The sequence below is a fragment of the Amia ocellicauda genome, chromosome 1 (genome assembly GCF_036373705.1).
Source record: "Amia ocellicauda isolate fAmiCal2 chromosome 1, fAmiCal2.hap1, whole genome shotgun sequence".
In the NCBI taxonomy this organism is placed as follows: Eukaryota; Metazoa; Chordata; class Actinopteri; order Amiiformes; family Amiidae; genus Amia; species Amia ocellicauda.
The window spans coordinates 39845132-39860766 of NC_089850.1; the positions used below are offsets into that span (position 1 = coordinate 39845132).

Here is a 15635-nt window from a genome sequence, read left to right on the forward strand (position 1 = left end):
GTTCTGATTGTAGATTGTAGATTCCTCTGCACATAATAGGGGACATACCGTTTCATTCGGTGTTGGTCCTCGAAAGGAGGAGGTGTGGCGAGTTGGTGCAGAAGTGTTCTTTTTAACTGTGTGTGTGTTTTGTAGAGGAGAAGTGAGAGACTGCATGGAAGAAAGACAGAAGGACACTATTTCTGTTGGCTTTATCATAGTCCTACTTCTCTTTTAATTTAGCACATTTGAGTTGTTCTGTTTTTTAAGTTTACACTGCAATACTGGTGCCCCTCAGTTAAAAGGGTGACAATGATATAAATAATCCATCAAAGAAAAAAGGACAATAAAAATCCCAACTCCTTTTTCCACTACACAGTCTTTTTCTCATCATACCCATCACATGCACAAAAACCAAACATTTGTACATTTAATAACACTTATACTGCATCATAATTATTTTTAAATGTTGAATTGTATATAACATTTTTTATATAACACTACTAGGATTTACAGTGTGAAAAGTTTTTAATTCCAATTAAGCTGCAGACACTTGCTTCCATCATCCACGTCTTCCATATAAATTACAGTGCGGAAAGAAGTCCTACTGATACTGCTCAAGACCTGTAGCTGCCCAGTTACAGGTATTTAGTTTTAAGTCAAAGATCACTTGGCTATCACATCTTCAGGCAATATATGGTGTTCTGCCTGAAAGAGTGATATAGCCTGAGTAAAAAAATATCGTCTCCATTTTTTTCAGACACAGCCTGTGAATAAAGGCCAGATAAGCCATCCTGTAGTCCAACAGTGAGAACACCTCACCACAGCACCTTGCAATTTATTTCCAGATTACCAAAGCATGTGTTCTGGTACTAGAATAATTAAAAGCTGCACCTGTTTTTTTTTTTTTTTTTTTAATGAACTATAAATCATTATGTTATACATACAGAGTCAGGATTAGCCAGTCAGAAGTTTAACCTTCAGATTCTACTACTGGAATGTATCCCATTGTAATTCATAATGATAATTAAAAAAATATCTTCATACAACAGACCTGCCAATCACATGTTTCAGAATGCATCCAGTGGTTTTCTTTCAATTTTTCTTGTCATTTATTTACAAAAAAACAAATCAACTGTATGCACAGAGTATTCTGCCAAAATTCAGAGCTGTACCATAATGACACATAGATCACATGTGGTTCTCCAAACAAAAATCCATAGGGTATAATTTTAGTGTGGTATTAGAAAAGAATAAGAGGCATGAAACAAAGCAATAAAGCTTTGGGTACTAAAAAGTGGTTCATGTCCAAATGCTGAAATTTTCTGAAATCTAACAATGTAATTGAAAGGATAAACTATGATATTTTAGAATTATTAAGGCAAACAATTGATACACTTACAGCCTTTCTCAGTGCTGTGGCACATCTGTTAACACCTTCCCCTGTAAAGGACAGGGTAGGTCTCATTGAAATTGAAGGGAGAAAAGTGAAATACAGTGCACAGAACTTTTCATATGGAAATACCAATCTCACAGAAGTGAAACAACTCATGCTGTCATGCCATGAAAGTTGCATTACAACATGTCAGTTATGGTACTGTAGTGTCCGAAGGTCAACAATTAGTTTAGTCTGTGACTGAACTATTCCAGCTGAAGTGCTCAACAGAAACCCCCCCATAGGAATCCTAACATACATCCATCATTAGTTCCTTAACACAATAGACAGTAGATATGCATGCGTGTGACAACCACATACATATCTCTTCCTTTCCATTACCTGGAGGATCATTATAGGGTTATCCAAAAGTGTTACACTGAACAAATTGTTGGAAAATTCCTGCAAGACATGTGTTGATTCAGAGAAGACTGACATGCTCCTCAGTCTCACCAATGCATTTGATACAGGCAGCAGCTATAGCCTCTGGAAAGTTGTCAAAGTCGGGTGCCCTGAAAAATTACTCAAATGTATGTACGATGTATGCTTACTAATGTATTCATGAACATGCATAAAGAAGTTTACATATGCTTTACAAACAATGGCTAGTTGTACAATCTTTCCTGCCTTCAATTCCCAATGAACATCTACAAAGACGCTTCTAGAAATCTAGTTTACTGGTGACTATGTTCTTGTTGTGTCCCCAGCAACCATGTTCACATCTGGTGTCCTGGAGCCTTTGCACATAAGAAAGTCAGTCCAGCAATGACTTCATTCCTACTACTGCTCACAACTGTGTATTCAAATTGCAACACACATGTATTTTTCATTACTGGAGAGAGATCTTCACAATCAGGTCTACAATCTCTTGGAAGACTCTATAGGCCATTCACCCCTTTGGTTACGGCTTCTTTCAGATCCTTGCATGTTAATATTCAGAATTGTTGGACCAAGAGATCACTTGACCAAGATGCATTATACTAATGAACGGACAAAAAGAAGAATTGCTGATAAATCTGTCAGGAAGAGTAAGCTTAGGTAGTATTTGTTTTCCATGCAGTTTCTGGAAGTGTGACTGGGGTTATAGAACTTGGCATTCTCCACTGTAACAGCTTTATCACCCATATTTCAACAAGACATTAATGGCTCCCAGCTCTGAGGTCTGGCTGCAATGGGTCTTATGGGTGATCTATCACTTGAGGCTTTACACCACCTTCTCAAAGAGACAATATTAAAAAAAAAAATCCCCATTTAACAAATGTAATCCCATATGAGTCACTTTACATTATTAAAAAAGTCTCGCTGTTTACAATAAACAAGTTATTTTCTCCAATGCAATGATGGCCACTGGAAAATATGCAAGGCAACACAGTATTCATCCAGCACCCTACACCCTAAAGGAAAATTTGTGAATTTCACTTTGGAAAAAAAAGAACAAGGCTCAAAACCAAAGCTAAAACAAGTTTTGCCCCGTTTCCACTGGCTTAAGCGTCTGGACGCATCCGTGTTATGTGGCCGGTTAACTATCTGCTGCCAGACGTGGCCGTAAGTGTCCGTCACCCACTGAGGAAATACTTCTCTTTCAGAGGCAGAGATGTGCGCTGCACTTGCAGACAGACAGGGAAGAGATCAGATACATTGCGTCAGAAGATATAATCTCAAGTGCTGTGTGGGATCACAAAGAAATTACAGTTTTATAAGCAGCATGGAGTGAAATCCACATATAGAAACAATGAAATGTTTTACTGCTTACAGTTAATATCCGAATATATTAAAAACTTGGATTTCACAGGACCCGGTGCAGTGCCGTGGCCAGTTAAACATAAACTGAAGGATAATAATCGGATCGGTAGCAGCAGATTTTATTAATATTTGATGAACAGCTGGCTGGTGTGTTGTGTGAATGGTGTGCAGGACAATCCGCAGAGACAGTCATTGTGAAGGCAAACACAATTCAGTTAACGTGTGTCCATTTTACAAGATAAATTAATGAATAAATAAATACAGCAGATCTGGGTTTACCTCTAAAACATTAAGGACTGTTTTAATAAATGCGTCCATAAGTGCCATGACTGAAACGCACACACTTTAGTTACATTATAACCTGCTATATTGTATCTATATTGTAACTGTATCTTACCCTGGTTAAGGACGTCTGCTAAGTAAATTAAACATAATACGGCAAAAAGTATCGTTTGCAGTTACAAATCTGTAGTAAGAGTAATAAGTTAAGGGAGTCAAGTTGTGCCATTTAAAATACATATCTACAAGCACATATCTTGATGATGATTACGATAATAATAATAAATAGCAAATATGTATTTTATTGTTGCACATGGAAACGTTTTCTTACGGTAATGTAATAGTTGTCTGAATATAATGTTGTCTATACATGTTTAGCTCTTCTTAATGTCTCCTAACAGAAACGTGTATTTATTACGCATGGTCTCCAACCATGTAAAGCATATAGAATAAAATATCCATATCAGGCTCTATCGCTCGTAATGTTTTCTGTCTTTGTTTTTAAAATGAAACACAAACCAAACCCACAGTCGCTCTGCTCCTCCCACAACGGACTTGCTACAGTGGCCTGGTTTTATAAACAGCTCTGGGACGCGTCCAGCACGGCACGGACACTTAAGCCAGTGGAACCGAGGCATTTGTTACACTTGCCGGCCTCTGATACAAATTATGTCATTCACAGACCTCTGACATCAGAAATATGTTTCTTATTGAAATATTTATTTTGAAATTAGGTGAATTATGATGTCAACATGGCTAAGTCAGAAACAGACCATATTCTTTGTACTTCAGTTTCCACTAAGACATGACAGATGGTATGCTGGGTCATAGTTGTAAACTTTATATCTTCTGCAAGTAGCCTTCAGGGAAGTCCAGCATCAGACTTCTGTCTTATAAGCCAGCAAAGGTTGTAAGATGGGTTTTACAAAACAATTTGTCAAATAAGTGTATGAGTGTATTAATAGTCATATTGGTTTGCTATTATAGTTATAAACCTCCAGGGCGCCCCATTACTTCATCAATTATGGTGAGAAAGAATATAATTTACAAAAAGAGACAGAACTTTGTGTGCTCAGGGTATTTTCTTGCAGTGCTATGCGAAGAACACTATACGTTTTACCCCCTCTAAGGTTCCTGCAAATATCTCCTACAAACCCACATTAAAGAAAGTGCCTGTAACAACAAGTGTACAGCATGCATCCTCCAGAGACACAAGCTCTCTCTCTACTCTCTGGAGTTCAGACCTTTTTCGGTCCTCAGCTTATATACACAACCATAAACATACATGTCTTCCTTATAGAGATTCACTCAATTAATAAAGTAAACCTACACCACCCACGTGCTGACAAGTACAATACAAATGATCCCGTTTCCCTTTTTTCCTCTTGGCTCCTCTGAGATTATGAAATTTGTATGGCACAAACTGCAATTACATTGGCTTTCATTGCTCATTCTAGAGGCAGATCATTTTTTCTGTATAGCATGGGTGTGTGTATTATTAATTGCATATAAATAGTATTGACTGAAAGCTGTCTTGCCTGCACCCACTGGTTTCTCAGTCTACATATAAGACAGAAACGAAAAGTACAAAAACAGTGAGGAAAGCCAAAGAATTGCACATGTTCTGGCAAGACTGGTGCACAAGAGAATAACCGTACTCTGTTCCACTACCACAAACTCACATCCCATTTAGGGTTCTGTGGATATAGACCAACTATTCCACATTAGACACCGCAAGTTGAGAGTGTGATCTCCTAAAAAGGGTTGAGCAAAAATCTCACAAGAAAATGGCCTTTAATTGTTGTGTAAGACAGAGGTACAAAAGGTCTAAGACACAGCAAGTTGTCTAGGAAACAAACAATCTGAAGGAAGTGCCTTGCACTGATCCAGATTAAATGGAAAGAGAAATTGTGGGAAAATGATCTGTTTCCTTTAGTGTGTCCTCTATATAAATTATAGAGATAATAAGCAATATAAATGTGAAGGAAGAATCCTTAATTTCCTGTTTCAGGACTGCATTTATTCCGTACCTCAAACTAATATCTTCACAGAGTTATAGGATATAATAAATATATACATGTATGTACCCTCAAATGTATATAAATCTAATAAATTACATAAACATCATTCTGGAACCTAAAACTTTGTCTATCACAATGTAACATCAACAATTGGTCTCCAGCTAACCTAGACTGGTAGTTCTTCTCTGTTTCTGGACCAATAGAATCTAAGCAGAGGAAGTGAGAAATAATACTAAAAAGTTGTCATAACCTAGCAGCTGGCATTACTATAAAGGATTTGCTCTAAAGGATCTGGTCTTATTTGATATTCTTATTTTTTTTTAAACTGAAATCAAAGCACACCACTTACTGTGAATGAAATGAATTGTAAAAGGGATGTTTGTTGGGATGGAAGATGTTATTCCACATTTCTGTCCGAGAGCGTGCAGGATAACTTGCCAAATTCTCCGGCTTTCTGTGAACATGCAAGCACTGGTCTTCCCGGAGCTTTTTAATTTTTAATTTTACTTATGCTATAATGTGTGGCCTGCAGCACCTCCTAGCAAAGATCAGAAAACTCTGTGGATTTGTACAGCACTATAATTGAATGTGGGAAACCCAGGGTGGCCAGCCTAAGAAACTCAAGAGGTCTGTAAACATGTTGTACTAAATTACCACTCTGCTTAAACAGATCCACAACTGGGAGACCAAGGCTATGAGTTGCTAAATGATTCACACCAATGAAACCTCTATGGATCCTATTAAGCTCCATAAATAATTTGCATTGGTGACTGGTACTTCTGTCAAGACATTTTAATATGAAATAAAATGCATACATACAGCTCTGGAAAAAATAAAGAGACCACTCCAAGTTCAGAAATCAATGTTAAGTGGTCTCTTAATTTTTTCCAGAGCTGTATATACATAGAAGAAAAAGGTTTTAACATATTTATCTTTAAAAAATCTGTTTCTGCAAATGTTTCTGTTTCTTGTATGTTTTTGTTAAAATCTTTCTCATATCAATCTACACTCTCAATAATGTTACCAGACCATGTTCCACAACTTTTTGTTTAAACATGGCTGTACTGTCAAGTTCATATTTTATTTTCATGTATCACATTATGTCCCAATTAAATATTTACTGGACTCACAGGTTTATGAGCCTTAATGTATCGTTATACCACTTTGATTCATTATGCTTACTAGTTTTCACATAATCCAGTATTTGTATATTAGATTTTACAATAAATCTTAACAAAATTAGTGTCATTTCGCTATTATAAACACTAGCAAACACCCAATTTATATAAACAAACAAGGACACAGAAGGCATAAATGTCAGACTCTTAGGCTAAGACATGGACAGTTCCACAAATTCCACAAATTGATTTATGTGATGGGGTCCATGTTTTATATATTGTAATGGTATTTAAATTGTATTTGAAGGCCCTGGCTTTAAACAATACCACTGAAGATCTTTAAAACCAGTGAAGTCATATAATATATGATACACCCCTGTGCAATCCATTAACAAAGTAAAGATAAACAATGTTTATAAGCAATCCAAAGATGTTTCTTACACACAATTGGGAAAAATCCTTTCAGATGACACTTAAATATTCGGAGTGTTTGAAACATAAATAACGAATTTATAATTCCAATACAATACATGAAGTGAAGAGTCATTGCTTGATAATGGAATACACATGTCAAAATAATACAGTAAACCTCATACATAACCAACAAAGTGGGCTTTATTTGGACATCAAAACTTTTTGTGAGCTCATTTGCACGCTGTGGACTAGAATAACACACTATCCTGTGGAGGTCCTCACTAAATAAAGTTAAAATGTTAATTCATTTGCATTCTTTTCAACAACCTCTTTGTGCCTGTCCTTGCCTCCAGTGACTTCTAAATGAACCTATAGAAGCTGCATTTTTCTAAAGCGAACAGGCTTTCTATCCCACAATATAATGAGCTGTGGACAAAAGAGGTTCAATGCAGCACAAACATAATTAACAAACGCTTTTCAGAGTAAAGCAAAGAACATAAATAGGGTGCATTCAGAATGCTGAACAAAGATTTAAAAGACATTCTTAAACTTTATTGCATGGATTACAAGTTTATAAAATAATACTCCATGCCTGTTTATAAACCGGAGACTTTGAATGAAATGCTAAGTAAATTAAAATAAACAATAAAGCCAACAAAACAAATGATACTGTCCTTTTAACATCAGGCTTCTCTGCTGGATGTAAATCTTATATAGATTGGGGGATTTAACTGTGAAATCCTCAAATCAGAATATAAGAATGCATTCATTATACTACTAATGTAATATGTATGTTTTTTTTTCATATTTACATTATTGAAAATTCCAACTTATATCACTAACATACTGTTTTAAATTAATGTAGGTGTATTGCTACTACAGCCTCTACATTTAATTTCACAAAACTTAATGATTTACAGGACAAGTATTAAATTACATAATGAAAAGCTATTACATGCATATTGTTCATTACTTTCCAAAATATTCACATTAATAACATACAATATTTGGTAAATTCTTAGTGCACAGTAACATATCATTCAGAGATATCCTTAAATGACTGTCATCAAAAAACATGGTTTGCAGTATCCTTAAATAGTTAGGCTTTCATTGTTTTCCCTTTATTCAAAACAGATCATTGTTTAACTGCCTTGCCCAGAACATTTATTTTTGAATTCACAAGCAATGGTGCATTTCATGTTTGTGCAGATCAAAGTTAATGAAACCCTGAATTGCTAACATACCAATACAGATCTTCATCTAATCTGGAACTTCATCACTTTCTTGGCCAATGTTTCTGTGGAAGGAGAGTCCACTTCCAGTCAACTCTTCTTTATTTCAAGTTTGTTCTGTTAATTTGGCCAAACAATGATAGTGCTTATATGAAATTAAACCCAAGTTGAATGAAGGAAAGTTTGGGTTAAAAAAACAAGAGATTCAGTACTCATAAATAACATTGTATGCACAGGAATGTCCTTGGTCAAGGCAGTGGATTGTGTTACAATGCCCAGAGAAACATCTAAAGGCCAAATCAGCTAGCATCAAACAACCATACTGTGGATCAAACAGGCTTACTGATCATACTGAAATATTTTGGTGCAAAGGTCATCCCTTGAATATTTTCCCCAATATGTTTATTCCAAAAGTGACAGTGCAAATAAATGGGAAAATTCCTTCCTACCCTGGACAGAAGTGAGCCGAGAAAGAATTAGGGACCCACAAGTGAACATCAAAGAAATAACTGCTGGAGAACAAATAACCCCATAGGATGGAGAACAGTTTGAGTTTTTTACACTTTCAAACTAATTTTAAGCCAATTATATTCATGCCTTGCCATTAATAGAAGCCAGACCAGCGAACTAAGCTGTAGGCAGTAGCCTATAGTAGCGTTAAATTAGCATTTTCAGACAAAGCAGGCTTTTCCAGTAGAGTTACTCCACTGTGTGACATTGGTCTCCATAGCTTACATATTAGACTACGGGAACCATTTATCAAAGTGTACAGATCTGCAAAAAGTTTACAAATGCATCCAAGAATTTGTCATGTTTTCCCAATATAGAACAATATATATAGAATACCCCTGTTACACTGGTACACCTATGTTTGAAAGTAGTTCTGTACGGTCAATTATAGTAAATCTTGCCTGATATCTGATCTTAGTGGGATTGTATGGTGAACATCCTTAATTTACCAACATAACGTGCTCTGAGGCAGTGACTCATTTGCAATTAATAGACTTCAGAGACAGAATTCCTGGTGATTTGAGATCACATTTTAGCAGTAATGAGTGAAAGAAAAGTATAGCTAGTCTGTAATGACTGGTACATCTTGGCAAGTACTACTGTAAAGCAGTGCCAGCAAGGATGAGATTTCATAACTGTTCTTTTGATTCATTTTGGGTTTTCATAATCCCCTGCTGAAAAATATAGTTCCTTCAAGTTGACATTTATTTTGCATTAGTCCTTGTGGTGTATAGGGATATTACTGGGGATGTGGTCTAAGGCATGTGAGAATATGAACTGATTTTAAGCCAGTCATCTAATGGTCCTCTCCCTTGAGACTTACACAGGAAGGCTAAGCTGAGAGGGACAATTTCAGTTCAGTCTGATCAACATGAGTTCATCATAAGATGGCATCAGATATAAAATATATTATCGTGGTTCATATTCCCAATGAAAAAGTTGTGTAAGAAGGAGAGTTCAAGTTCACTGGCACAAAATAATTGCACCCTCCAGACAACTGCTTGTTAAATTTGAGGTTTTACCGCAAAGTACTGTACGTACATTGACATTGAAATAAAAAATATGAACAAAACAAAAACATGTTAAAATAAACATAAAACAGATGTATATTTCTTTGCATTTAAGATATGACCATTAACTGTTTCATATGAGAGTACCATCAAAACAGAATCAAGTTATTTCTGGAAACTGGTTTAGGTAGATTATTTCAGCATCATACACAGCTGTAAAGGGTTTACTTGAATTAAATGTTACTTGACAAAGAAATTAGGAACAGTTTTTGTATTGTTATTAAAAAGGAATTAAAGTTTTAAATTACAGGAACACCTTCCTACAGCGAGGGAAAAAAGTATTTGATCCCCTGCTGATTTTGTACGTTTGCCCACTGACAAAGAAATGATCAGTCAATAATTTTAGTGGTAGGTGTATTTTAACAGTGAGAGACAGAATAACAACAAAAAAATCCAGAAAAACGCATTTCAAAAAAAGTTATAAATTGATTTGCATGTTAATGAGGGAAATAAGTATTTGATCCCCTATCAATCATCAAGATTTCTTGCTCCCAGGTGTCTTTTATACAGGTAACGAGCTGAGATTAGGAGCTTCTCTTAAAGGGAGTGCTCCTAATCTCAGCTCGTTACCTGTATAAAAGACACCTGTCCACAGAAGCAATCAATCAATCAGATTCCAAACTCTCCACCATGGCCAAGACCAAAGAGCTGTCCAAGGATGTCAGGGACAAGATTGTAGACCTACACAAGGCTGGAATGGGCTACAAGACCATCGCCAAGCAGCTTGGTGAGAAGGTGACAACAGTTGGTGCGATGATCTCAAGGCAGCTGGGACCATAGTCACCAAGAAAACAATTGGTAACACACTACGCCGTGAAGGACTGAAATCCTGCAGCGCCCGCAAGGTCCCCCTGCTCAAGAAAGCACATGTACAGGCCCGTCTGAAGTTTGCCAATGAACATCTGAATGATTCAGAGGAGAACTGGGTGAAAGTGTTGTGGTCAGATGAGACCAAAATTGAGCTCTTTGGCATCAACTCACCTCGCCGTGTTTGGAGGAGGAGGAATGACTCCAAGAACACCATCCCCACCGTCAAACATGGAGGTGGAAACATTATGCTTTGGGGGTGTTTTTCTGCTAAGGGGACAGGACAACTGCACCGCATCAAAGGGACGATGGATGGGGCCATGTACCATCAAATCTTGGGTGAGAACCTCCTTCCCTCAGCCAGGGCATTGAAAATGGGTCGTGGATGGGTATTCCAGCATGACAATGACCCAAAACACACAGCCAAGGCAACAAAGGAGTGGCTCAAGAAGAAGCACATTAAGGTCCTGGAGTGGCCTAGCCAGTCTCCAGACCTTAATCCCATAGAAAATCTGTGGAGGGAGCTGAAGGTTCGAGTTGCCAAACGTCAGCCTCGAAACCTTAATGACTTGGAGAGGATCTGCAAAGAGGAGTGGGACAAAATCCCTCCTGAGATGTGTGCAAACCTGGTGGCCAACTACAAGAAACGTCTGACCTCTGTGATTGCCAACCAAGTACTAAGTCGAAGGGGTCAAATACTTATTTCACTCATTAACATTCAAATCAATGTATAACTTTTTTGAAATGCATTTTTCTGGATTTTTTTTTGTTATTCTGTCTCTCACTGTTAAAATACAGCTACCATTAAAATTATAGACTGATCATTTCTTTGTCAGTGGGCAAATGTACAAAATCAGCAGGGGATCAAATACTTTTTTCCCTCACTGTATATGGTACTTTCTAAATGTATAATAAAGTTTTTAAAAATCTTTCACACTAGGGGTTCATTCCAAAGTCTCTTTTATTTTCAAAGAAGAGACACAGTCACAGTTAATAAAACTTTAAGGAAGTTCCGCTTGTTTTAGGTCTTGTCAGGAAATAATTTGTTTTCTTTTCATTTAAGGGAAGAGATTCTGTCAAGAGCTTAGTTTTAATGAGTAATGGTTGTACTTAGCATTTGCCTCTGGTTGAATGCAATGTAGTGCGTAGTCAGTAGCGTCATAAGTGGTATTTATATGGAAATTCATGACTATTTTCCCATAAATTTCCAGAATTGTGTTGGTATGCAGTTCTGATTCAGAAAGAGAAACAAGCCATAATTAATTCAAAATAATATATGGGAAGGGATAATGAAATGTCCATGACTACATATTAATTCAGGAAATGTATTACAAATTGAGAAAGAGCTTCTTGCAATGCCAACAACATTGCTATATCATCATTATACCAAGTAAAAACACTGTAATTGCAAAGTACAATTCTCATACTTGGTGTAGACTTTCTTTTGTTTGCCAGGTACACAGTTAGTAAGAATCTATTTACAGAAAAAAAAAAGAAAATCCGGCATAATGTTTAAATAATTAATAATATGTGTTTGATCCTATAGCAGAACATTGCTTCCTGACACGAATGATATGTAGGGCCAAATTGTGATGGCTAGACGACTGGGTCAGAGCATCTCCAAAACTGCAGCTCTTGTGGGGTGTTCCCAGTCTGCAGTGGTCAGTACCTATCAAAAGTGGTCCAAGGAAGGAAAAGCGGTGAACCGACAACAGGGTCATGGGTGGCCAAGGCTCATTGACGCACGTGGGGAGCGAAGGCTGGCCTGTGTGGTCCGATCCAACAGACGAGCTACTGTAGCTCAAATTGCTGAAAAAGTTAATGCTGGTTCTGATAGAAAGGTGTCAGAACACACAGTGCATCGCAGTTTGTTGCGTATGAGGCTGCGTAGCCGCAGACCAGTCAGGGTGCCCATGCTGTCCACTGCCGAAAGCGCCTACAATGGGCACGTGAGCATCAGAACTGGACCACGGAGCAATGGAAGAAGGTGGCCTGGTCTGATGAATCACGAGTTCAAGGTGTTGACTTGGCCTCCAAATTCCCCAGATCTCAATCCAATCGAGCATCTGTGGGATGTGCTGGCCAAACAAGTCTGATCCATGGAGGCCCCACCTTCAAAACTTACAGGACCTAAAGGATCTGCTGCTAACGTCTTGGTGCCAGATACCACAGCACACCTTCAGAGGTCTAGTGGAGTCCATGCCTCGACGGGTCAGGACTGTTTTAGTGGCAACCTACTACCTATTGGACCTGCAGTAAGTATACTGTACACAGCCCAGTTTAAAACAAGTATCAATTGTACCTTGTGTGTTTTTCTTTCATGCTGAGTTCCTCTATCATTAAATGCTTATAGGAGCACCCACCCTGTTTCACTGTCTGTGCTTTCTGGCAGCTCTGGCAAACACTTTGCCAATTTACTCCACTTTTTTTATTCTCATGAATACTTCCTGACTCATAGGGAAGGTGCTCATCTTTCATTTTTTATGAGGCTAGCTGGAAGCCTGGTCCAGTCCATGACTTCAGTCAGATTTGATCATTTATTCAGGCTTCATGACTGTTATCTAAGCCACCCAGTTTTCAGTTGTCTGGCCCAGATCCACTGCCATAAGGAAAGTAGAAAGTGTGTTTTAATACATTTCATTCAAACTTAGTGTAGATTAATTGCCTTAGTTACTCAACCAAACATTGTACTTAGTACTTCAACCTTGAAATGTACCATTGCAGGAAAAATCTTTTTAAGTATAACTGAAAGTGAAATTCATAGCAGATACCTCTTCTATATTTCAGCAAAATCTAAGAACTATATCAGATTACAAGGTGTTCTTTTCTTTAATAAAAGAGAGCTACCATTTAAATCATACTCCTCGTTTATGACACTGCTGAATGGAGCATGTGTTTAATAATTATAACTGAAGGGCTGATGCATTCACTCATCAAGGTCATGTTTGGGATCCCATATATACATATTCAAGTTAGAAAGTAAATTAAAGGCAAATTGATACTTACTTTCAAGCAGAACATGTGTTTAAAGATTTGTACTTGATATTTTTGGAAAATATAAGACAATTCATAATCGTTTTAAATTCAGTTCTATAACTGCAATATTTTAACTTCAGCATCAGAGCATAACAGAGCTGTCTAAACCTGAAAGAACTGTAGTAAAAGTAAGTTTACATTATTTTTAAGTGAGAATTAGACTATTTATAGAAGACCCAGAGGTTTCAACTAATTGGAAAACTGAGATGATTCAATCTCATAACATAAAATAATGCATGAAAAATATTTAAATAAAATATGTTTATCATTAGGCATCAGCATTTCCATTTTATGCCACAATACTGTAACTGGCATACTTTCTATTCCCTTCTGATCATGCTCAGATGAGGTTTGTAAGTGTTATATTGCTGGGATTTAAGCAATAGCTGTCACTGAAATATGCTTCAAATTGTTCTTAAATCGCCACTGGATAATTATCTGGTAGCACCACATGAACTGGTTTGTTTGGAAATATTCCAAGTTTGGCAGATGTGTACTTAACAGTTGTTGCATCAACATGGCATTAAATACTGCCCTGGAACAATGAAAAGCAATGCCAAATTAGAAAATAAAGTGTATACTTTTTTTTAGATGTGCAAATGCAAGTAAACACATATAATTACAATGTCTTTTGTAAGATGCTTTTGCATGTCAGTTAGTGAGTTTCATGTCAACTTTTGCCTAACAATAACACTGACCTCAAAGTAACCCAATACTCAAGACTGATAAGAAATTAGGCTTTGTAGAAGGAAAACCGATCAAAATTTGTATACTGAAACATTAAAACACTACAAAAATACATATGAATAACTGCAGAACTGCAGCAATAATTTGTCGGACTGTTTTAAAGGTACAATCCTTCAGTGTTGTCCAAGTCACACTTAGTCTCCTAACGTGGCACTGACCATAAAGGTTTTCCATTAATCCTTACTCCCATGGGACAAATGATGTCATAGCATAGCACCAAATTACAGTTTTCAGCCAGATGTATTAACAACTTGAAGTCTAAACTCACATTAAGATATTCTGGATTTCTGCTCCTCTTTGTGTTGGACCATGTACTGTATAAACTACAAATTAAACTCCTTTAATCCAAGTAACTGTTCTAATGGCAGAGAAAATATAGATTGAATAAATGTCATTCACATGCTGTAAACCATGTCCATAAAACAACGTTGATGGCACACTCCATGTTATTTTTTAGGCTTTCATTTCAGGAAAACCAACCAAGGGTTTTGAGGTCTGTGGTAACCTTTCAATAACGAACAACAGCTGGGGTTTTGCTTCCTAGAAAATAATGTTTGAATTTTCATGCGCAGTTAAGGAACTTACCTGCTATACAGAGTCCAAAAATGCTGAGCAGCACAAGAATATACAAAGACACGATGGCATACTTGATGGCAGATAATGAGTTCAGATGAGCACAACAATTGTCAGGTTTCCTCCTCCTCTTGGTGGAGCTGACTGTTGGAAAAATGAAACACTTGGTAGAACACAGACAGCAGGGATGATGTAATGTTCTTATGCACCCATTAAACCTTCATCACAGACTTTAACAAGTACATAATTTCTCATTAACAATTAAAATTAACTTTCACCAAATGAACATAAATGTTCAGATAACTCCATAGCTCCTAGCCAGGGCATTCCTGAAGTATGGCATATTCTTCTGAGTTGTTTTGCCATCATCTAGTTCTCAGTCGAAGTGCTTTGCAATTCATTGTGTTTTGTCATCATCACCCTAGTTAATTTACGGCACAGCGTATGTGAATTACTTGATCAAAACAGTCTTAATTACGCTGAACATTGCATTTTGTGCACACAAATGGCACAGTGGGGAGAAGTAGTGTGTTTGTTGTCAACACCACAGGGTGTGCTGTCATGATACATGGTGTACATACATTTCTGGCACAGAGACTTGATACAGTTAAAGAAAGCAAAAAGTATGAGTCTCTAGCATCATAGTACCAAAAATGGCAATCTGCAAAAGC

The 15635-nt window shown here is 37.0% G+C and overlaps 1 protein-coding gene across 1 annotated transcript in view; it reads right to left on the minus strand.

Annotated features, from left to right (window-relative positions):
- Positions 1–15635, minus strand: part of scara5 (scavenger receptor class A, member 5 (putative)) — a 50350-nt gene that overhangs the window by 26847 nt on the left and 7868 nt on the right. Inside the window, exon 3 of the mRNA XM_066704586.1 lies at positions 14977–15108. Within this exon, the coding sequence (XP_066560683.1) occupies positions 14977–15108 (132 nt within the window). The remainder of the gene's footprint in view (positions 1–14976; positions 15109–15635) is intronic.